The sequence below is a fragment of the Hemiscyllium ocellatum genome, chromosome 19, assembly GCF_020745735.1.
Source record: "Hemiscyllium ocellatum isolate sHemOce1 chromosome 19, sHemOce1.pat.X.cur, whole genome shotgun sequence".
NCBI lineage: Eukaryota > Metazoa > Chordata > Chondrichthyes > Orectolobiformes > Hemiscylliidae > Hemiscyllium > Hemiscyllium ocellatum.
In genome coordinates, this window is record NC_083419.1 from 45,828,147 (window position 1) to 45,853,839 (window position 25,693).

Sequence of the window (25,693 nt, forward strand, 5' to 3'; positions counted from 1 at the left end):
AGATTTGAACTGCCAACAAAGGATGCAAATTATTGCTGCATGTCCAGGATGGTGAGGTCATCTCAGGATGGAGATATTTTCTAATGACTTGTGTAAATTTAAATTACATGTCAGGTCATTATTATGGAGGTTTGGTTCCTCCAAAATACTCCCACATCCAAACAAACCTTCCAGGGGCTGGATTAACACCTCAGCAGCTGCCAGCCCTGCAACAGCAAGTCGTCATTACCATCACTTTTGGAATTAATTGAGGACAATTTGATTGAAAGCTGTGATAGCTCCCTGGCCTGCCTGCAGGTAAGGAAATCCCAATGGCAACAACGGTTTGCTTTTGATTCATTCCTAAAGTGGCCTAACTGACTGCTGCTGTATGGCAGCTAGCCATGGCCTCATCTGGCACATTTGCTCAAAGGTGGGGCCAATTTGAAAAATCAACTTCAGGTGTTACCATCAAGATTTTACCCCTGTCCTCTGCCAGATAGAAAGAATCTGCCCATTCCATCTCCTTCTCTCTCCACACTCTGACCTGTTGATAGTTTCCAACATTTTCTGCTTTTATTTCATTTTCAGCAGGCTGTTCTGCCTAGACAATTATCACAGTGGTCTTTTGTAAGTCTCCGCCTATAACATTTCAAGTTTCTCTGCAAGCTTTAACAAAATTAGCACTATTTCATTGTTTTGAACTGTATGCTGATAAGTAAGCCTGTTTTTATTTCTAATCTTAGGGTGAAACTTTATGATTACCAAGCGATGTGCAAAGGGGCCACCAATCACCACAGTGGATCACAGCCTATGCTCAGTGTGAGTATCTATCCCACAATGACACTGTTGTGCTTAATTTAACACTCTTGATTGTTGTGCTGTATTCATAAAGATTGTAAAGGTATGTGTCACCGTTACCAACACAAATGCAACAACTGAACATGCAAAATTATCTCTTATTTTCCAAAGATCACTACAAATGCATTTGCTTGCTGAGTTAGAATTCGTATGGCAGAATAAACACCTTCTCACGCACCCACAAGCCATTTTATTGAACAATTAACTGGGCTGTTTACTCACTGGAAAAGGGAACTCCAATTTTGGCATGAGGTTTATGTACAGAATGACATCAAAAACAGAAACAATCAATTAAGAGCATTACTCACTTAATCGTATCCCTGCAACTGAAATGTATGGTACCATGATGGATGAGCATTGCAAAAATTTAATTGTGAGGTTACTTGGCCTGTTGTGTCTGTTCTGCTCCTCCAAAGGAGCTGTTTACCTAGTTTAACAAATAAATTGATGGGGAGAAGGGTTTTGGCATTTTTAACATTTTGAATTCTGAAGTGAAAAAAAATCACACAGCATCAGTTTATAATTCAACAGGTTTATTTGGGAGCACTAGCTTTCGAATCCGCTCCACACTACCTGATGAAAAAGCAGTGCTTCGAAAGCTAGTGCCTTCAAATAAACTTGTTAGACTTTAACCTGGTGTTGTGTGATTTTTAACTTTGCCCATCCTAGTCCAACATCAGATTCTCTGAATCATTGGATTCTGAAGTAGTTCAAGAGCCTCCAGTATCCACACTGTGACCAATGCAGGTTGAACAAAGGGGGTTGGATGAATTATGGTTTTCAACTCATCCAATCTAATTTTGCATCCTCTGTGCTAAACACAGCTCTTTGCACTGTACTTAGTGGCACTTCTCAAGAGCTTATGAAATTGGAGTAAGATAAGGCTATGAGGCCCTATAGCTTGTTCCATCAATCAGCATCATAGTTGGAATTTGACATCAACTAACATTTTCATCCCTTAATTTCTTTAGTATTCAAAAATCTATCAACCGCATTTTTAAATAAACCTGATAATTGAACATCTGCAGGTACAGAATTCAACAGATGCACAAACTCCTGAGAGAAGAAATTCCCCCTAATTAATTTCAGTATTAAATGGCCAAGCACTTATCCTGCCCTTGGTTCTACACTCTTCATCTGGGGTCAAAGACGTCTTGACTTTAATATTTCAAGCCCTCTAAGATTTTTATACGTTTCAGTAAGGTCACCTCTCACTTTTCAAATCTCTAGAAAATAAAGGTTTATTCTACTAACTTCTTATAGGACAACCATCACAACCCAGGTATTGATATAGTGAATCTCTCTCTCTCTCTCTCTGTCTATCTTTTCTTGGGTAAACAATTCAAACCTGTACACAAGTGGTCTTACCAAAGCTGTATATAATTGCAGAAGACTTCCTATTATCTTACAAATCCCTCAAGTTAGAGACCAATACACTGTTTGCTTTTCTACACTTGCTCCACATACATGCAAACTCCCTGTAATTTGTGTGCAAAGAAACCCAAATTCCTCTGATCTAAAATTGGTCAGTTTCTTATCTTTTCCAAAATATTCTCTTTTTCCGATCCTTTGACTAAAGTGAATAACTTCACACTTTGTCACATCATCTCCATTTGCCACTATTATTCCCAATCACTAAATCTCTTTACAATGCCTTTACATTTGCTGCACAGGTTACTTTCCCACCTAACCTTGTCAGTAAACTTCACATACACAACCCACTAAGTGAAGATATTTCTAAATTTATCCTGAAACTGCTTCTAGGATCTGCAGCCAGTGAATGTTTATTGTAATGTAAATATTGCAAATAGTTAATAACTCTTTCATGTGTACTTAGTTTGGGGTGAAGCCAAGAGCACTGTGGAGTACAGGCCAAAACAAATAAGCTCCAGTCTTTCTGAGTAACTTATAAGGTCCTAGACTCTAGACTACAGCAATCAATGTAAGGCACTTTTCCTGGAGTAGATTAGATTTTACAGATTCATCCATTCCTGGCAGCTTTGTTGTGTTTTGATGGTTTCTAAACCAGTTATTAGAACAAATTCAGTGTTCCTGATTCCTGGGGAATTTGCATTTGTAATTGTTGAGAATTGGGAGTTACAGTCAACATAGTTTCTCAGCTTGTGCACGACATATTAATATAAATTCATTCACTTTCAGATTCAGTCTCAAATAATCCTCACATAAAATAATTGAAGAAGCATTTCTTCAATAGTATGACTTTCACCAACAGAAGTAAATTAAATATAACCTCCTAGCTTGATGCAATGTAGTTTTACAGCTAAGGTATTTTACAGACCTGAGGATTTTTTTAAAGCAGTACCTAATTTCTTTTTTGCTTCTTTCTTCAGCCTTTCTACTCTATTTTGGCTGCTCTAAAATGGTTCCTGAGCAATTTATTCATGTACGTACTCATTATTCTCAAACTTGATATAATGCATGCTTCACCAGCTGGTATGTATTCCAGTCTGTATAACGCCATCAAACCTATCTTCCACAGTTCGAAACAGGCAGTGCTTTCATGGAATACTATTGTTAAATATTTCTCAAACTTGTTTGCAAAAAACAGTAATGTAAACTGTGCTGAGGTTTATTGAAACTTCTGTCGCAGAATAACCAAATGCCTGTTGCATCACTTACTACTGCTACTTGATCTATCATTTACTGAATGTTTGTTTGGTATATTGACAAGCAGAATAGAATTGTTTTATGACCCTTTTATATTACTAATAAACAAAGGACAACTCCTACACAATTTTGGTATGCTATCCTTATAACTTTTCCAAGTGGCTCTGTGAGGCAAATCCATAGAAATAACAAGTGAAAACTCATAGTGCTGACCTGATTCAGAGAGTGGCCAAGGCAAAATGGCAGTGAACACCAGTAGTTTGCTGCGAAAAAGACTGTGAAACCAATTTTGTATTTTCCACTCTTCCAATGATAGAAATGCCATCTCACTTGTGCAACAAGGCTGAAGCTGTCAACAACAATAAAAATGTTCTTTGCAGGAATAAAACTCGTTTTGATGGCAATATTCCCTTGTTCTAAAAGCTGTTGTGTTTTGCATCGGAAGCATTAACTCTAAACCTCTGTTAGCAGTGATAAGAATAAGAGCTTTTCTGCCTTAGAAAAAGTGAGAATTGATACCTTTGATATTAAAACAGCACTTGAATGAGTATAAGGTCAGAGAGCTCATTGCCCTTCTAAAGAGATATATTTCCAGTCAATTTTTCATCCATTCCCACTATTACCCTGAGTTCACACAGGGGTGTTGAGATGAGATTCTCACTAATGAGTTGCGAGAGATTACTAACTTGGATCATCGCTCATTATCACCCATACTACTATTTAATCTTACATCATTAATAGGCAGGTTCCTATTATCCTGCTCACCCAGACAAAAACAAAGAGCTGAGAATTTCTGACATGAAAGTCTGCGCAGGTATCTGGCAACTGCAACTCACCACTTTGGTCCTCTATCTCAGGCACCCAGCAACATATCACAGGGCACACTCCAAGGTAGCAGCCACACACACCACCTCCATGGACACTGGCATCAACAAGTGCTCACCTCACCACATTTCTCATGGCATCTACCATACTCACTGTCTACTTCTACACTTTAATGTTGCACTTTAGATCAAGCCAGCATCTCCCATTGGACTATGATGGCAAGCACAGTTTATACATAAGGACAGGCAACCAGCTCTTGGACTGGACCAAGAAGCATCTCAGAGCTGCTTACTTGTTGTCTCCCCATCTATCTGGATGTTCCCAATATCCCTGCCCTGCCTTGACTTTTTTAATTTGGACCGCTCAACTTAGATCTTAAAGGATAAGAATATTTCTGTATTGGTTTGCTGCAGGAATGAAAACAGCAGCTTCTCATGATTATCAGCAGCAATCAGTCAGCACCATGTTATGTTAATCTCACATCTAGACCATGTGCAAGTCGTGTACACGGCCAACATACTGCATGTGCACTTACTGAGTGGCTATGTTTCAAAGTGTAAGGAAATTAGTCCTCAGACAAGATCAGCAGACACCCTTCAATCAGGAGGACCTGTACAAAAGGTCAAGGACAGCCTTCAATATTGGTCGACCATTCAGGGCAGGATATATAGGAGTTCCATACATCTTCAGATCAGTGAGTGGGTAATACTCAGCTTTGTCCATCCAACACAATCAATCAAAGGAATTGAGGGAACATTTTTAGGAGAGTACAGATACCAGTCAGAAGTTTGGTTCTTTATCATTCAGGCCTGTTTGACTAAGTTACTGTAAGAGCTGGGCCGTGGTCAGTCTTTGAAATGTGTTCACTAAAAGTCAGGGGCAGGGGAGGTTATCAGAGGCCAGTGCTGCAGGAGAGAGGCTGGGGAAATTGACTGTGGGAATTTGAGTGAGAATACTTAGATGTAGAGGGTATTACATTACTGAAGAGGAGTTATTTAATATACAAATGAGAGGAGACAATATACCATGGTAGGGAAAGAACTGATTTGGGGGATGGGTGGTGAGTCACCAACAGCAAGCTGTACCCTGCCATCCATGAGGGGGACCGTGCTCTATTAGCTCTAGTGTGTTTGCTTGATGTGCCCGAGTCTTTGAGATATGAAGTGGGAAGATGAAGATTTAGGTAGATGAGTTGGCTGGGGACTTAGCTGGGGATTCTTCATCAGAACCTGCAAGCACTAAATGTTTTGTGAACCTTGTGTATGAGCTTACTGTGAGCTGTCCAAATCTTTACCCCAAGCACTCTTGACCCGAGCCTGCAAGTTACACATTAATTCCACTTATGCTTGTAATGCAGTAGCATTTTTGTGTTATCTGGAAGGACAGCAAATACATGCAATTTACCCATTGCCTACATATGATGCAGAAGCTGCTATCACTTCACTCCTTTGACTATGGAGAATAGGTAATGCTAAGGATGGTTGGACTCTGTATCTATAGTGTTGTTGTTATAAATAGAAAGAGATTTGCGCACACATGTTGTTGAAAAGAGGACATACCTTATAATGTATTTACAATGACATGTCACCCAGGCCACCTATCTGTAATATTGCACCTCAGGGCACGATGACAACATCATTACATCAGAACACTTTGTGCTCAGGAAATGCATCTAGCTCATGGACTGGACCTTGTATTTCCAAGTCGTTTGCTTGCTATCCTAACATTCACTCATTTTGAGCTGACCTGGATGTTCACAGCATCCCTGACCTACCTTTTTGCATCTTGTCACTCAGTCAATGATATCAGGCTTACAGTATGGCTGTATTACCATTCTGTTTAGCACAGACACAAAGCCAGGAAACTTGTCATGGTTAACAGCAGGCCACAGCCACATCAAGGGAGGGACAGCTTCTGATACAAGTTTAGGGGTTTGGACACAGTCAATCAGCCACTTGGGACAATCAGAGTCAGGATCGTCTCCATGTAAAGGGTTAGGAGCTGAATATTCAGTGGTCTACCACCCATCTTGACTCTTTTTACCCTTTTGAGGGCTTTTTATCTCCAGAAATGAGAGAGGTGTAGGTATTTAGGGAACTGTGGGCAGCATGGTGGCACAGTGGTTAGCACTGCTGTGTCACAGCGCCAGAGACCCAGGTTCAATTCCTGCCTCAGGCGACTGACTGTGTGGATTTTGCACATTCTCCCCGTGTCTGCGTGGGGTTTCCTGCGGGTGCTCCAGTTTCCTCCCACAGTCCAAAAAAAAATGTACAGGTTTGGTGAATTGGCCATGCTAAATTGCCCATAGTGTTAGGTGAAGGGGTAAATGTAGGGGAATGGGTCTGGGTGGGTTGCGCGACGGTGGGTCAGTGTGGACTTGTTGGGCCGAACGGCTTGTTTCCACACTGTAAGTAATCTAAAAGTAAGTAGCTATTATTGTTAGTGCAGGTCCAAATGAGAAGGCAGTCCAGATGTTGTGCAGGGTTAGTGGTTTAGGGGTTTTACAATGGTGAGACTAAGTGAGGGAAGATGTTTCATGCAATAGTGAGAAAGGTACAGCATGAGCCTTTGCGAGGTAACTATGATAACAGAGATAGAGTAAATGTGAAGTAGCAGAGAGAAGATGGTGGCACTTTCACTGATGAAGTGGACAAGGTCATTGACCTTCTTCCGACAGCATGCCTTCAGGTGGCTGAGACTGTCCTGACCCAGGTGGCAACCTCTGTTAATGCTAGTATTAGGGTGTGGCCTTCAGACAGAGTCCACAAAGCAGGATACTAATGTTATCCCCTCTGCCATATCAGGAACTGTGCAAGGCAGCTTTTAGCTAGCAGTTCTTGTGTGGGTGCACAACTGCCCTTTAAAGATAACATCAATGCCAAGGACATCAGATTAATCTGGAATATCACAGCAGTAATGAGTTGTTCTCGGTAGATCTAGAATGGGGCTTGAATTGGATAAGAGGGATGCTATAATGACTGGATACATGGTTAATAAGGTGAGTCTAATAAGATGTGGCAGGAAACTCTCCAGACCTCACAGAGAAACCCTCTGTGAAAATGACACAATTGGCACATCATCAAAAAAACCCAAAGCGCTGAATTTTGCCATTGTATCACATTTTGTGGCTCAGAGTTTGGGGCTTTGGTTAAGAAATGTCATGTTGTTTGTGTCTTCCCTGTGAATTCTTTGAGCAAGCAGTCAATTAAATTATTTGCTATTTAATTGAATAATGAATGTTTGGGAGCCAGGTACTCTCAAAATGGCTCAACTGTGGAACCAAATTGAATTTCTGTCTCTATTTTTGGATGGTCATCTTTCTATTGTAGTAACAATAATCATACTGCTAAAAGATAGAAGAGAAATGTTGGGCTGAATTATCCCAGCCCCTGAGCAATGAGGACAATGAGTTTGGGGCAGTAAGGCACGATCAGAAAAATTAAATTCTTGGCCTTGGGGAAAAACAAGTTTGATCTCTCACCCAGGCTTCAGATGGTGAGATGAGAATCTTGCTAGTGAGCAGTAAGAGACCTATTTGCATACATTAACTATTAAATATTTATCATTAAATATTCTTACCTCATTTATAATGAATTTGCTATTCTCCCACATTACAGAGAGAAACTAACAGTGACAATTCCCAACGTGAAATTCAGAGTTGATATTTGGTGACTGGAGCTCACCACTTGTTCCCCTGGGCCTCCATCTTGGCCAGGACCCCAACACCTGAAGGTACATTCCATAGGCAGTGACCACCTGCAATGGATACACAGCAGCCTCAGCACTGCATCATCGTACATTTTAGACTAACATGAAAATCAGTTCTCCACTTCAATACTGCACCTTGGAGTTTACTGCCACCTTTCATTGCAATGCTGTTGCCAGGCCACTTCAAGTTCCGGGACAGACAGCCATCTTATGGATTGGACCAGAGAGCTCCTCATGACTTTTGGCTTGCTTTCTGGGCACTGATTCACTTGGCATCTAATTGGATGCTCACAGCCCTGCGCTTTGCTACCTCATCCAGAACTTACAGGCTCCCAGTAATTATGTCTTGCCCTTCCTTCTAATGCAGACATAAAGATAGGATACAAGTCATGGTAATCAGCAACAATCAGTAAGTCATAAAATCATAGAATCCCTAGAGTATGGAAGCAGATCATTGGGCCCAACAAATCCACACTGACCCTCCAAAGAGCACCCCACCCATACTCACCCACTACTCTATCCCGGTAACCATTCATCTCCCATAGCTAACCCACCTAGCCTGCACATTCCTGGACACTATGGGCACTCTAAAATGGCCAATCCACCCAGAGTGCACATGTTTGGACTGTGGGAACAAATCAGAGAACCCAGAGGAAACCCAAGCAAACATGAGGAGAAAGTGTAAACTCCACCCATACAGTCATGTGAGCCTGGAGTCAGACCTGGGTCCCTGGCAATGTGAAGCAGCAATACTGACCACTGAGCCACCAGGCCACCCACGTGTGTGGACATTTTGCTGCACAGCATTGCATTACATCAATGTTGCACCCATATCATGTACCAGAAGCCTATGCAGCAAGCACACTGTATATGATTCAGCCTAATGGCCATGACTCAAAGCCCAATGGCACAATCTTCAATCAAGTCAAGTGGGACTGTCATCAGTCAGGACTGTCACCATAGTAGGTCATCTCATCTCATCCAGGTCTGAGACTCAGTCAGTCAGCTGCTTTGACAGTCAGGGTCAGGTGTTTCATATCACAGCAGCCCAGAATGTGGGCCATGGTCAGTCCTGCAGATCCAGTCCAACCAGATTGGGGATTAGTGATAAATCAATCTGGAAGCTTCCCAGATATCAGTTAGGGGTCTGGTGACTCATTAAATGGAAGCTGTCCTTGCATATTGGTTGGAGGGAAGGGCCACAATAAGCTCACTGAAAGTCATTGGACTTTATAAGAAAGTATTCTATGGTTGGGAAGATGGGGAAATCAACTGTGGGACTGGAGGCAGAACATGGGAATACAGAAGAAATAATAATTGTGAAAGAATGCAACTCAACATAGAAGATTGGGAGAAAATAATGCATTGGAGACAGGGGATACTGCAAGAGGTGTGCTCGTTAATAGTCACTACCATAGCAGGGGATAGCACATCATGATTATGGACATGGCTCAGCTGTAGCCAGGGGCTCAGAGAGATGAAAGAATTAGGTGGGAATGTATGAAATTTCAGAACTGATGCAGTCAAAACAGAATGCAACTAAGAAAGGAGCATGACAGTTTGGGGAGAGTTAGCAAAGCGTGATCTGTGTTGCTTTCCATCCATATTTGAATTGCAAATTCACAATGGAAATGGAAGATGGCTGGAGTATTTGTTCCTCTTCAATACCCCTACACCTTCATTGCACCACAGTGACATTGACTCCTGCTGTAGCTAGATTCATTGGCCATCGTTCCAATTAATCCGTTTGGGGACTATCACAAACAGAATAGCCCTCAGTAATATGAACAGTCAGCACTCATATCATCTAGTAACGACAGCTTAGTATAATCTTGATGCAGTGAGACAATACAAACTCTGATAATGAGGAACATGGAGTACCATCATGGATCTTTGACATAGCAGATCTTATTCCAATAAATGGAGAGCAAGCCATGTCATAAAAATACAGTAGAAGATTGTAAGTGATGTAGGAATATTTAAACTTTGTCTACCCACATCCACCCAACACATCACCATTGCACGTAAGAGCATGTTATCAAATGCCTAGAGTTCAAGGTAAGAGGAAATCAGCTTTGTGCCTCTGTGCAACCAATGAGACCTTGGACTCATTGTGACTCGTGGTCCTGGGGTCATGTGTAGTTACTTCTGCTTCACTGAGATGACTATAATCAATCTGTCATGACCAATGACATGATTAAGATTGCTTATGATCAAGATTTGTATCCCACACAGTTGTCACTCAATGTATTTCACATTCAAAACTTGAAGATTACAGATGTCTTTCGCCTGTACTGTGTCAGTGCCAGATTAATGCATTTGCCTCTTGAAGGGCCTCACATTGCTCCGAAGGAGAGCTTTCTCCTCAGACAGAAAAAAGGCATTTACTTTACCCACTCTCAGGGATTGTCTGGCAGTGCAGTGTAGTTTGATCGGGGTGAAACACTAATCCCAGAGCAGACCTGACCTGGTTAGCTATGACCCTTAGACACGATTTTATAGTCTGCATTCAGCAGTGCCAATTTCTAATTTCCTTTCTCTCCTCCTTCCACTTGTAGCTGAGGGTGATGATACTTTTCCACATGGATTCACACATGTTATGTGACAGAACCCCCACACTGTTGTACACCACCAGCAGGTCCTGGCCAATCAAGTCCCAAAGAACTGAATACGACTCAGCCAGTAAGCTGTCGCTTCTGGGAGTTTTATTCTTTTCTAATGACTCAAGGGCCTTGGACAGTTCAACTAGAGATAACGGCTGGTCCAGCCTCTTTATGACTGAGGTCAAAGGCCACTGTGATGGAGGATAGGGATGGCTGTGAGGCTGTGCTGGCTATAGGCTTCATGCCATGCAGACTGGTATAAAAGGATTTGCTGATCCTCAGTATGTCAGACTGAGATGACGTTACCAAACCATGTTCTTCCTTTAGGCTGCTGAGCACAGAGCTCTCCTTGTGCACCTTCTGGAAGAAGAAACATGAGCACACCTCATCCTGCTCCATGGTGCAGACCCTAGACCAGAAGATTATCTTGGAGGCCTCTAAGGCAAAAGCTTGCTGGCTCTTCACCTCCTGAAAATCCTCTGTGTGATTGACCCCCATTTTCTGCAGCAGGAATAGATTCTACATGGTTTTCTGGAGTTTGGACAGTTTTCCCCATCTCTCTCTTCTGAACACCTTTGAGAGTGAAGAATCTCTTGATGTTCCCCTTGACTGTTTCCCATCAGTCTGCTGGAGACTCAAACAGAGGCTTCACAGTTCTCCAACCTGTGTAATCCCTTTTGAGCTCCTCAAAGATTTCTGGAGTTAACAGTTTCACATTCAGCTTCCATGTTCCCTTGCCAGCCCACTGATCATCCTGTAGCTGACAGGTGGCCATAGGAGGCAGTGGTCAGAGAGAGACACTGGCTTGATATTGGTGGATCTGACTGAGAATGTGCGGAATGCAAACAGGAAATCTATCCTTCAGCAGATAGACCTGTCTGGTCGCGGCCAGGTGTATCTATGCTGCAGGGATGCTGAAGACGTCGTGCAACTTGAGGACTTTGACTGTTGCCATCAGAACTCTGGATGTAGTGTCAGGTTTGCTGTCAGCCCCTCTGGATCGTCCATCTGTATGGATGATGCAGTCAAACTCTCCGGCCAGAATGACCGTCTGGACATCACCAGCATCAATGGGAGGACAGCCAGCTGCTCGTTCTTTACCACTGGGGTCTACACATTAATTAGTCTCAGGGGAGTGTTTCTTTGCAAACGTATGCTATGAGGAGGCACCCACCCAGCAACTCCTTAACCTCGGCGATGGAGGAATTGCCTCCTTGCAGCAGAATAGCCAGGCTAGAGGGGTGGCAGTCATTACCCACTGACCAAATTTGGCCCATTTTTCCAACTACTTTGGATGTTGGCCAGATAAGCCAGCTTGGAAACACATTGCATAGTTGATTTAATGTTACACATGATAACAGTGGCAATTTGAAAACCCATTTTGAGAGTTTATAGAACTACCCATAAACTCTATGCCCATTGATCTGTGGTGTTGTCACCTTTATCCTTGTGTTGAGGCTGGACTGTTGCCCACTGGTCTCAGTGACACTGCCTGACTGTCACAGGGTCCTCACCTCCCCCTTCTCTCTCCTCTCCCTCCTCTCCCCTCTCCCCTCTCCTCTTCTCTCCTCTCCTCTCCCTTCCCATCCCCGCTCCATGATGTCAACTGCCTGTCACATGGTCTTCACCTCACCCACTCCTCTCAGTGATGCTGACTTATTTTTATTTCAAAAGTATATTTTATTCATAAAGTATCTGTATATGCATACATCATCACTAAAACAGTTTGGTCCTGTAACAGGGAAGTAATCCTTTAACCTCACTTCCTGTGATCACTGCTCAATCACACATCATCAAAGTAGGATGCCCATCTGTGATTCTCTTTCTTCTTGACAACCTGAATCATTTGCTGTGCTTTCCAGCTCTTTCCTTCTTGGCACTGCCACCTGCAAAACAACACTTGGCATAAATATGTTCACTGAAGCATTCCAGAATATTTCCTTGCTGTTTGTGAAATTGAACATTCACAATACAGCTTCCAAAAATTCAACCAGATTCATGCTTTTCTCTTTAGGTTTTCTCAAATCACAGCTGTTCCCTTCAGTATGCACTACACTTTCACATTTGCAACTTTGATTTCACTTCCTGAGCCAACCTTGGCAGGCCCAATAGCAGGTTTCAGTGCCTGCCAAATATCATCTAAGATTTGCAAAAACCACCAGAGATAAAATGCAGGAGCACAACACTGATGTCAAACTCAAAACATATCACTCTCTTTTTTTCTGTCCTGCCTTCACAAGCCACTAACTTCCATGGGCCTCAGCAAAATCAGTTAGCTGGTTTAAAGAACAAAATTCAATCAGACCTAAATATGGTGGGGGGGATGGAATTACACTCATTCTTTCTGTCGCAGGCAGTACACAAAGGGCCGACTGCCTGCTTATTTACACAATGTGCATCATACAATGTCTGCGTGCCTGAGTGGAGTGCAAAGTTTTGAGAAGCCAGAATCATGTTAGCTTATGTGTTGGAAAAGGAGGTGAATCTTGTCAGGAGAATGTGCTAGGAATCATTGCAAGAATTAATTTAACCCAATGAAAATACAAGAATGGCACAACATGGCCAAGAACTGGTTCCAAGATTCTTCAACACTGGAAATGTCAGTGCAGGAAGTGGGCAGGAGAAGAATGACCATCCATTCACAAAGCACCAGACAGGCACTGTGAATGAATTGGGACCAGATATCCAGCATGATTATTGCCAAAGTGGAATCTCAAGGACCTAGAGTAGTGTATTATAATCTTGCGTTATTTATTGACATATTGATTTTTTTATGATAATGTGTTTCTGTTAAAAGAGGACATCCAGTCAAAATATGACAGTGTATCTAAAACCCAGTGGCTATCTGGTAAAGCCCTTTGTGAGCATGTAACTTCAGTCTAATCTCATCCTGAGAGAGGAAAACTAGTTTGTATTCCACGATGCCATTTTCCTTTGACAGGAATTTCTGCAATCTTTATAATGCAGCAGATGTTCAAAGGGGTTTGCAGAGTCTGTCACTGTTGTTTGCCTTATTGTGATAAGAAGTGTTAACTGCAATCAATAACTGATTTCAATGAGTATCTGTTTAAGAGGCCATGCAAACAGTTCCTCTCCAAGAATGAGGTAGGAGAGTTGCTCCCTACTGAGGGCCCTCTCCTCCTCCTCCTCTTCTCTTCAAGAAGGTCTTCAATGCCATCTCTGTATGTTCTCTCATGCTATAGGCCAAGAATGAATGACACTACAACATCCAATGATTGGGGAAAAAGGGTCTGAGCAAAATTTCTTGAAATCAGAAACAAAACCTTTGCGATCACAACAATCTCTGAAGACTTTAGCAGCTTTGAATAGCAATGGAACCCTCGAAATACTCGAGGAAAATGACAAATTTCTCAATAGCACTGGTTGGATTCCCTTCCTGCTCCTGAATGCATGTTCAGCTATACAAGATTAAGAGAGGGTGTTAGCGGGAGCATTCGGTTTGACACCACTGGAATCAAATCAGTGTTACACACTAACTGAATTCAACAACTATTTCCTCTACATTCTTCCAGCATTTACTCCCAAGTGTTACCACTAATGATCAGTTCAGAATAATTTCTAGTACAGCTCATGGTAAAAACATGCATATGTAGCACACACACGCTTTTGGACCTGAAACAGAAAAATATAATGTTACAAGTGTGAGTATTAGTCTTGTAACTGTCAAGTACATTCTTTGGAATCCAAATTCTGGGAGACTTTCATTGTTTGGGAAAGGAAAAGAGGCAAAGTGCCTCGTGCCATCCCTCTGGGAGTGATAATGTATAATGATAGGACTTGGATTTTTATTGCAACACAATGGAATTTCACTTTTGAGAAATGTTGATTGTTTTGATAATCGGAAGAATTAATCTTGTATGACACCTTTTCAGAAACAATAATGTATCTTTAAATATTGCAGATTTTTTGTTGAATTCAACTTCTGTGGTCTGTGGAATGGGGAAGGTTTAGTGAATGGTAAGTCAAAGAATTTTGATATGCTTGAGGTTATTGTGAAATATGGGCTCCTTCGAAGCTAATACAGGAGAAATTATACCGAGGAATAAGGATGTGAGAAAAACGTTAACAAATATTTATATCTGTCTCCACAGCAGATGACACAAAAAGCATGCCAGAAGTAGTGTGGAGCCAAGAGTCTAGTGAGAGTGAGAACTTTATGTAAATCATATTAGTTCAAATAATTAATTTGAACCTGATGACCTATCTCCTAGGATTCTTAAAACGATGGTCCCAGAAATAATGGATATACTGTGTGTATTCTACAGAGGTCCTCTCAAAAACAATCCCAATGGATTGGAAGTTAGCAAAGTTAATTTGCTATCGAAGAAGGAGAAAAGAAAATACTGTAATCCATTTTTAAGAAGGTTACAACAGGGCACTTTGAAAATTCACAGAGTGAATATGATTATATGAAAGGCAAATCTATTCCAGTTTATTTTAGGAAATAAACCAGGAAGTTATATAAAGGGAACCAGTGGACATAGTAGATTTAAATTTTCAAAAGGGTGTCTTTCAGGTGCCAGGAAAGGTTGTTAGGGAAGAGCTCTTGGGCTTGGGAGTCGTGCTTCAACATTGATAAAGACTTGGTTAAAGGACAAAAAAAGGAGCAGGATTAAGTAGGCCATTTTAGTAGGTACAAGGGGAATGGCACCAGAATCAATGCTGAATCTTCAACATTATTACCTATGATGAAGGAATCAAGTACACTGCATCCCAGTTTACTCAGTGGGAAAGTAACATTCCCACAGCTATTCAACCTCATGGTGACTTTTCCAGGAGCAAATTGCCAGTCAATTTGGCAACGCATTCCAAGTAGTTGAAAAGTGTGGCACTGGGAAGGCACAGCAGATCAGGCAGCATCTGAGGAGCAGGAGAATCAATATTTTGGGCGTAAGCCCTTCATCAGAAATGTGGGGTGGGGGGTGGGTGGTGATTAGAAGGCTGAGAGATAAATAGGAGGCTGGGCAAGGTAGCTGGGAAGGCGACAGGTGGATGGAGGTGGGGGTTGATGGTGATAGGTTGCAGGAGAGGGTGGAGCGGATAGGTGAGAAGGGAAATTGACAGGTAGGACAGTTCAAGAGGGCGGTGCTTAAGGTGGGGGAAGGGGAGATGAGGAAACTGGTGAAGTTCACTTTGATGCCGTGTGGTTGGAGGGTCCCAAGGCAGAAGATGAAACGATCTTCCTCCAGGTGTTAGGTGGCTTTGATGTGGCAGAGAAGGAGGCCCAGGACTTGCATGTCCTTGGCAGAGTGGGAGAAGGAGTTGAAGTGGCCACAATTTGGTGGGATTGTTTGGTGTCTGTCCCAGAGATGTTCCCTGAAACGTTCCACAAGTTGGGGTCCAAGTAGGTGGGCAGCCAATGGCTTTAATTAAACTTCAATTATTTGACACGGACAGAATGTTTGTGTTCCTTGCTAAGCACAGAACCAATAAACTACACAGAGGGGGCCCACATTTGTTAGGTCAAAGGTCATCAAAGACTTCCCTCAAATAGCAGCAATGGACCTACAAGGCTGAAATGCATCTACAAGATGCGACAATTTACCAAGGCTCCTTAAACAAGATCTTACAAACCAGCAACCTCTAACCACCGAGAAGGACAAGGGCAGCAGCTACATAGGCACACCAGCACCTTCCCACAACACTGCTCAATATCCTGACTTGGAAATATATCTCCATTCCTTCAGTACCTCGACCTCAAAATCCTGGAAGTACCTCCTTTTCAGCAGGTGTTCATGCTGTTCACATACCACATGAACTGTAACCCTTCAAGGAGGCTGCTTATCATCATCTCAAGGCCAATTAGGGATGTGCAATAAATGCTGCCCCAGCCAAGAATGCCCACATCCTGAGGATTAATACAAAAAGTCCTCTCATAGCAGTTCAGTAAATTTTCAGTCAATTTATTTCTGGAGTGAAGGATTGTCCCAAGAGGGAGATTGAGTAAAATAGGCTTATATTCTCTGGAGCTTAGTAAAACAAGATGTAATCACATTGAATCAGCTAAGACTCTGGGGTGAATGCTACATCGCGACATTGTTTCCCCTCCTCTGTCTTAAAAATCAGGGCAATCCCACCTCAATTTGTCTAGGTTGCTTTTTGCCATTTTTCAGCCATTGTACTGGGACATTTTCTTGTGTCTTTGTGAGGGCCAGGCCTGCATGGCATTCAGGCTCAGAGCACAGAGGGTGGTGTGAGGGTACATGGGGAGGACTATCTGCACAGGGTGCCTGAACAAGAGACCCCTTCCTCTGCCAGCTAGCAAATAGTCTAACCATTTGCCTGGGCACTGGCCATTTTAGGTAAAATAGCAGAAGCAGCAGGAAGAGCCCTTAAGTGAACCCTTATGCCTCTCACAGGAATCTGTCCACTGATGCCTCCCCCACTGCTATCACCTTGGCCCCTCACTACCAGCCTGATCCCAGAAAAGGTAGAGGAGGGGAGCAGGCAGAGGGAGGAAGGATAAAATTCCATGCCCTGCCTGGGAGGGCATTGGACAAGAAAGTAAGCCATGATCATCGTATAAGCCAGAAAATGAGGGGACATAAAGTCTATCCCTGTCCCTATTTCTTATTGTTTTATGTTCTCTTCATATTGTGAGCATTAATTAACATAAATCAGTGCAGTATGTAGCAGTGTGAACATCTCTTATATGTGTATACAAAGACAATGTCCAAACTGCCTTTTATATCCTGGCGTTATGGCCTTTGGCCTGACATTGCTTTATAAGCATTCACCTAACATCAAGCTGGCAAATCCTACTGTGAAAAGGATCCATTAGTTGGCAATGCAGCATTTCTGAGAATGTTGGAGTTTTTTGTTTCCTCTTTAGGAAGGTACATAGCAAACAGATACCTACAAAATAAGATAAGAAAGTATTGAAACAGATTTTTTTTCCTTTGCAAACTTCATCAACCCCCATCCCCCCATCCCCCTAAGACAGCAATTTGAACCCAAGGCAAAACAGCAGTCAGAACATTGATATTTTGAATACATTTATATGAAACAAATTCAAGCAAGGAATAAAGTAACCTAAAAAGTATTCATGGCTGTATAAGCATATGAATAAGATCATTGCATTTATATTCTATAAGAGCAAAGTTGCTGTGTGTGTCTTCCTGATACGCTCAAACACAGAATCCTCTCTCCAGCCTCTGGCTGTCAGTCTGTTTATCATTTGGATCCTAATCATTTCTTGTCTGTGTCTCTGTCTCTCTCGTACATATTTTCTTCTTGAATCATTACCCTCTACTTTATCATCCATCTGTGACTGTGATCATCATGTGAACTGCTGCCATCCTTTGTTAACATGTGATGTGATCTGTTCAGCCAAAACTGTCTTCCATTTTGGTAAGTAACTGTACATTCAATATCAATGAGGTCATTGCCATTTCTAGTTTGTTAGAATAAAATCAAACTATTTCCATTAGTTAGAAATTGATCAGATTCTAATTAATTACATGAAATGTACAATACTCAATTACGATTGAGTCTTAATATGTTTTGTAGTACTTCCTCAGGAAGTCGTACTAACCAAAGTTTGTCAATGCTTATTAATTGGCACTATTTTTTTAAAATGCCAATACTTACATTGAGAGGGAAATTTCAATTCCCAGGGAGGCAGGTTGGAGACAGATGTAAAGAAAGAAACATTTAAGCCAAACCTTGACTTACCCCCAATCCTATCACTTCCTGTTTTCATAAGTGTTTTGGCAGAAAGGTAACTAATCCATCCTTTGGCACCAGGTCCATCAGTTTAACAGGAATTTAATTTAAAACCCATGGGGGCTATGTTTCATGGGCTTGGGAAATCTGGCAGTTAAAAGGAGACAGGAAAGAGTGCATTGATAGAAATGCTTGTGAGACAAGCACAGAAGGAATGTTTCATCCAAGCTCAGTAAGCTGTACCCCTTTACAAACCCCATGATCTCCAACTTCTCCCATTCTTTTCATCTCTGACTCCATCCTAACCATTTCTAACTCATCCCATGTTCCATTTTCTCACATAACCAGAATCCCACCACCCGATCTGCAACTGCTTGCATCTTCCCCCATCTGTTGCTCCCACCACCAACACTAAGCAATCTCAAAAATGTACAGGCCTGACTTGTTAATCTCCTTTTTTGAAAAGACTGATTTGGTATGAATTTCACCCTAAACATTTCAGACATGCTAATTTAATTCTTGCAGGTCATAAGCACCGAAAAGTGGAAGCCTTCCAGCCCTGCAATACAGAGTACCCAGCTTTTGTGTATGACCACACGATCAAAGAAGCAAATGGATTTATTGAATGCGGAGACTGTCAGAAGTAAGGAAATCGTTTCATGGCTTTATATCCATTATTGGAGCTGCAGTAGATCATTAATAGGTCAGGAAGAAGAATAATGGAAACATAAGACTATAATAGGACATTTATTCAGTCCCAATCTTCGAAAATAGCATACATCAAACTATCTGTAACCCTAAAGCAGGCAAAATTTTTATTGGCCTATTCCAGAGGGTCTTCACATAATGCGGAGCTTTGCTGTTCTTAGCATCATTGTCACCACTGATCAGTTCACCGATAGACACTCCACCTTAAAGACAGACTTGGTGTCCAGTCAGGTAGATCCACATCAGTGACCACCATAGCAGCAGGTCGGTCCAAACCAAGGACACAACTAGAGAGGGTCAAGAGTATGAACTGTGAGGCATCAAGCTTGGTTTATTAGAGTGATGGGATTTATTAGAAAGGGCAGCAAAAAGGAAAACAATTCAGTTGGCAATGGAGGGATAATTGGAGGAAGAAAGAAGGAAGGCTGATTAGATGAGAGGATGAACAGCAAATCGATCATATGCGCAGCCAATCATTGCGTGAATGAATGGGGTGTCTAGTGAGGGATTTTGGGTTAGGAATGCTCAGAGGACTAATTTAGCTGGAAAAGGTCAAAGGGCCTGCAATAGGTTCAGTGGCCTTGAAGATATTATCGTTGAGAAGGGGGCAGACTCAATCATAGAAGGTCCTGAGACAGACACCCAGATTCATGAGGTAGATGTGAAAGCTGTTACTACTCAAATCCAACGAGTACTTATCACAATGAAGCACAGGAATCTACAAGTAATGTTTTTTAAAAAATTGTGAGGTTCTCAACCTTCTTATCATAGTTAAAGTCCAAATTTGCCTTCTTGAATTAGATTAATCACCCATCTACCTGTCAGCCTTAATTAAAGTGAAAAATGGGTGGGTTGGGGGTAGCCTTGAATCTGGAATCAGATCTTTGAGACTGTTATCCCAGACCACAACCTGACCAAAATGTATCTTCTTTTTGGTTAAAATTCAACCCAACTTCTCTGCCAAAATATTGATTTGAGAGGTTAGTGGTCTGGTTCCTGCAGTTCATTCTCAAACAAATTGCATTATATTTATTCCTTTGTGATGTAAATTGTTACCTTAATCACTTCATTCCATGTTATTACATCCTCTACAACAGATTTATCCCACTACAGCAGATAAACCTGTTAATGTATTTAAAGCTTTGCTTAACTAATTGCTTTTGAAATGTCCTGACAAAGAAAGGTTTTTACCCTTTTTATTTTCAGTGCTAGCTTTGAATGAATCCAGGTCAAAGATAACATACTTTAGAATCAGTACATGATAATACTGTATTTGCAATTTGCTGAAACCTAATCTAAGAACGGGTGCCCACCACTGAACCAGTGTGGCAATTGCATTTCCCACGCCAGCTATTCTTGGCTGGTTGTTCTAGCACAAATACACCCACCTCAAAAACTCTCAATGCTTCAATGTCTCTTCTAAATAAATTATTTTTTTCTGCTCATGTTATTTTGCTCCGTGTTATAAACCTCACCGTCTTTCTCTTTTATAAAATGAAGTAGATCATCACAGAACCCAACACTTAGTAATGGAAGGAAGATACCCCTCCATCAAGGATTATGACCCTTTGAGGTTCAGGCCATCTCTATCCAACAGAAATGAATATTGTAGAAGAGGGATAAGCACAAAAAGTTTATTATTCCATAACTCCCTATTGCACATCATATCAAAAGGGTTTCACATTATTTCTCCAAAAGCAAAAGAGCAATGTCACACTAGCATGAACCTCCAAGACATTTTCTTGTCAGTGTGTCCTTTTCAATTTTTGAAGGATCTTCTTACAGAGTCAGAGCCATTCCCTCCTGGAACTGGGCTAAGTGGAAATAACAGAGGTTCTGGTATTCTGCCACTGTGTTTACCTTACCAATTCATCACTTCAGACACAATCATTTCAGGAACATCAGGGGCAAATGGACGAAGACCAGCAAACCTTCAGCAGGCATTGACATTGCCTATTTCTGTACTGCTGATTTCAGGAAACTGAATCTTATTGCCCAACTTTTAACAAAAAGATGCTTTCCAAACTTCATAGATTATTAAGGTCATTCATGCAGCGAAGCTTCCAAGAAATAGCAGCTAGTAGAGAGGAAGCCAGCAATTAACAAATGGGGACTGACCATGCAGGATCTTTTGATAGACTGACAATAGTGGCAATTCCATCACTGGGTAAAGTGCAGAACCTGGCCAAATATGCATGAGACTAGATAGATTTCTATGTTGGCATTCAAATTATCTCTTCACCCTCAAATTAGAAAATGAAACATTCTGGAGATCAAATAAGGTCACAATAGACTCTCTTTCTCTCTCTCTCTCTCTCACTGACCCCAAATAACAGCACTTCTATGTTACCCTAATGCTGCCAGAGGGCAAACTGAGTTAAGTCATTCCTATTGCTGTTGAAATTTCACACGAACACCTTCTGGAATCTATATGTAAAGAGATTGAGATATAGTTCAACCTCAGCTTCATGCCTTGGAAATCTGATAAGTTCATCCTCCCCTGTGGTTAGGAGTTCATGTAGTAAGAGTTGTAGGATGGGTAGCAAAATGATTAGGACATCACCACAGTACAACTAGGTAACAGCGAAACATCATGCTATAAAGAATAAGCTATTGACTTTTTAATTTCATAATAAGTAAAATGGATATGTGTACGTACACTTAAAGCATATGGATATGGGAAGAATGCATAATAACTGGAAGCATTCATTTTGTATTGATTGTGGTATGGAGGTGCTATACAGGGAGTTGAAAAGAGTTATTCTTTCTTTGGCTATGAAGCAGATGATGGTTGCTCTGGAGAGAGTAAGTAAACATCTTTAGCAATGGGGTCAGAGACAAGAGGCATTTAAGATGGCTAGCAGCACCTGGTTCTTGGATTAATGACCGCCAGTATTGCTTTGTGGCATTTAATCAGGGGCAAGTGGATGAAGACCAGCAAACCCTTCAGCAGGCATTGACATTGCCTATTTCTGTACTGCTGATTTCAGGAAACTGAATCTTATTGCCCAACTTTTAATAAAAGGATGTTTTCCAAACTTCATAGATTATTGAGGTCATTCATGCAGTGAAGCTTCCAAGAAATAGCAGCAAGTAGAGAGGAAGCCAGCAATCAACAAATGGGGACTGACCAATACCAATCAATCCCACCCTTCTCTATTCCATTGTGAGGGTATGAACTTTTGTCTCCCACTATTTTCATGCCATAGGGTCTGTTTTTTAGAAGAAGTGATTCACAGTACTTCAAATGAATTCTAAACCTTGACAAAGCATAGTCTAGAATTAGTAAATTTAAAAGCTGTTAACAATTTCACATGGCACCATGTAATACTGCATGGTAAGTTAACTATACTTTTAATATAGTGATAAATGAAAGGGCTCTGTTTAGAAGTAGCCCTTCTACATTTCAGGAGTGTTATTATCAAGATTATAATTGTTCAATTTCTCCATCTGACTTATTTTTTTACATTAGCAGTCCTGTCATCTGTTCAGCTTCTAGAACAACTGGAGCTGATGGCCATTTGTTCCAGATTCTCCAAACATTTCATGTATTAAGCCCTAGAGGTTTTGTTGACACAGCTGCCCCTTAGAATTGCATTATAAATGCCTGACTGAGCTCCAGATCCTGCCACTGGATCCAACTCAGCATGGTCCGGCAATGATGCTGTCCAGTAGAATGAGTGATTTTTTTGATTTACAGCTATAACTATAGTTAATAATATTAAAGTTATTTTGAAGAGATTTTTGATTTTTTTTGTTTATTTTGACTGCTTCAAGAGCACTTCAGAGACTTCCAGTGTTATTATTTGGCTCATGAGTTCTGTCGATAGTGAATACTAGATAAGTGAATGGGAGGTATGGAATGGTCATAGATTATGGAAATATAGAAACATAGAAAATGGGAGCAAGTGAAGGCAATTCAGTCCAATGAGCCTGCTCCGCCAATCAAATGATCATAGATGATCCTTTATCTCAATGCCATACTCCCACTCTTTTCTCATATCCTTGATACCTATAGCCTCTAGAAATCTATTTATACAGTTCTCAAGTATATTCAGCAACTTAGCCTCCACAGCTATCTGTTGTAGTTCATTCAAAGGGGATATGGAGGAAGAAATACAGCAAAGGGAGATACGAAGGGAGGGATGATGAGAGACATGATTTGACCAAAGTTTGTGGAGGGGATATGGAGGTTTGTGAAAATGAGGAATGAGCAACACAGTGCCTAATATTCATTAAGGAGGCCAATGTTTCAATGAACAGCAATGGGCTTGCTAACCTGTCCATCTCAGCAGTCACTTGCTTTTGCTCCTGTCTTGAGTTTGATTCTGAAGGCGGCAACTTCAGGCGAGCCTATCCCTGCTGTCATGCTGTAAAACTAGCCTGGGTAGTTGGAGCAATTGCAATGTTGAGAAATGGCCCAATTTCCTCTTCCCACCTTGAGGATGAAGCTCTGGGTTGAAGTGTCAGCTTTAAAGGTAGAACACCCTTTTGGGATTGAGAAGATTAGTTTGCACTGAACTGCACCTGGCATGAAAACAGAAAATCATGAGTGCAGATTATGAACTATTTTTAGAAATGTTTGTTAACTTTAAAAGACCTTCAGAGGAAAATCAGGACATGGTCATTACTCAACTCAGTGAAAAGAGTTTCTTACAATGCAACAGTTAGGAATTGTCAGATGTGCTCAGAATAGCCATATAAAATGTTATAAGTACTTCAAAATTAATCTTCTGAATTTAAGACTAATCAAAATGTATCTCTGCAATGTGGATGGGCAGGTTTAGTTCTTGATTACAAGTGTTGTAAATGGGCTCTTTGCCTAGAACTGACTTGGATTAATGAGTAAAAGGTGGTTCAGATTCTACCTGGTTTGGCATGCTTCTAACCCTGAAGTCACATCCCTTTCTAAATTCACTCTCTCCTCAGGTCTCTCCAAGCTCATCTTGTCCATGAGAACAACCTCCTGCTTCTTTTACTCCATTCCTATTAAACTGCTGACTGCCTAATTTTTCCTTCTGGTCCCTTTTCCAGCTAATATTATTAATGTTTCAATCTCTTCTGGTGCTGTCTCTCCCTCTCCTTTAAATATTCTTCAATGCTCCCTCTACAGTCTTCCAACGCAATAGGACTGCTCTCATCTGGTTCCACTTGTGCCTTTCTAATCATAGATGGAATATCACTCATAGTGGCTTCTCTTGCTGCTTTTGTCATTAATTCCGGTGTTCCTCGATATTCTGTCCTAGTCCCGTCATATTTCTCATGGGCATATGGTTCACTATCACTTTTGTACTCACTGGCTCTAAATCAAGCAACTTTTTCATTTCTAAAGCCTTATCCTTGATTATAAATTTCTCATAAATTTCAGCCTTCCCTATATCTGTAATCTCCTCTGTAATCTCACAGCCCTCATAGATGTGGATATTTATCTGATTCCAGCACCTTGAAGATTGCAGATTTTATGGTAGCGGCCATGTCTCAGTTGCCTCGGCCCTGTGATTCAGACAAGCTTCCATAAATCTCTCCATCTCTCTTTCTTTAAGACATAATTTAAATGCATCTCCTTGCTAAAACCTTTGAACATTTGAAGTAATATCTATTTATATAGCTTTATGCCATATGTTCTTTCATAGTGCTCCTGATAAACAACTCAGGATGTTTGATTATATTCAAAGCATTATATAAACATAGCTTGTTGTTGTTGAATAGAGATGAGGTGGTACATATGGTTATACATACAGGTTGGCTGTATATGTACTGAAGCACAGTAGCTGATCCAGACTCTGCATTCAGCATCAGACAGTACAGGCCCTCGTTTGTTTTTAGCTTGCCTAATATGAAGAAGAGCAAAGTGCAAAGAAGAAGGCAGATTGTACCTAGGAGACAAAAAATTAATTGGAGACAGAATTGATTTATTTCTTCAGAGATAACCTGTCCCACACATAAATCCTCTCTGCAGTCTTCATTTAATATTAATTGATATTGTCTAGTGCCTGTAACCTGAGCTGAGAGGATCTTTCTGTTTCTGTTATCATTGTGGAAAAATTTGTGGTTTCCTGGTTTTCAGTGCCCCCTGCAGGAGGACATTGTCAAACACCAACATTTCACTTATCAACTATCAACTATAACCCTTCATCAAACTCAATCTAAAAGTAAAATGTTGCTCTTCTTTCTTCCCATATTAGTCCCTTCTTCTGCATCAGATATTTATCTAATTTTCCTTTAAAAAACTGCAATTATCTGTGCCTCAGCCACTCTCTAGTATGACACCCTCTCCCAGGATCTAACAATCCTCCTTGCAACAAAAATGTTCAACCATCTCTCTTTCAGTGAAAATTTTCAATTGATGACTTCATGTCTCTGGCTATCCAATTAAGAAAATATTTTCCCTTTTCACTTTATCAAAGCTCTTCATCATTTTCAAAAACTTTCTTATGTAATTGATATTGTGTCCATATTATGTTTAGGTGGCTAGGCAGCAGCTAAATTAAATTGCATTTGCCATTTTCCCATGCAACTAACATGTCTACACTCTCCTTACTGTCTATTATAAGCAATCAACAATTTTCAACTTTGTGTTTGATATACCCATGTACAAATGATTGACATCCACCAGGACCAAAGTGGATCCAATATTAACCTCTGGGGTAACCCTTCACATGTCAATTTTGGTGAGCTGCATGGAGAATTTCTCT

The 25,693-nt window shown here is 41.0% G+C and overlaps 1 protein-coding gene across 1 annotated transcript in view; it reads left to right on the top strand.

The window, feature by feature from the left end:
- LOC132825070 (voltage-dependent calcium channel subunit alpha-2/delta-4-like) overlaps positions 1 to 25,693 on the top strand; it is a 477,734-nt gene that overhangs the window by 410,181 nt on the left and 41,860 nt on the right. Inside the window, exons 31-35 of the mRNA XM_060840078.1 lie at positions 726 to 801; positions 3,192 to 3,244; positions 14,527 to 14,582; positions 17,955 to 17,975; positions 18,816 to 18,933. Coding sequence (XP_060696061.1) covers positions 726 to 801; positions 3,192 to 3,244; positions 14,527 to 14,582; positions 17,955 to 17,975; positions 18,816 to 18,933 — 324 coding nt within the window. The remainder of the gene's footprint in view (positions 1 to 725; positions 802 to 3,191; positions 3,245 to 14,526; positions 14,583 to 17,954; positions 17,976 to 18,815; positions 18,934 to 25,693) is intronic.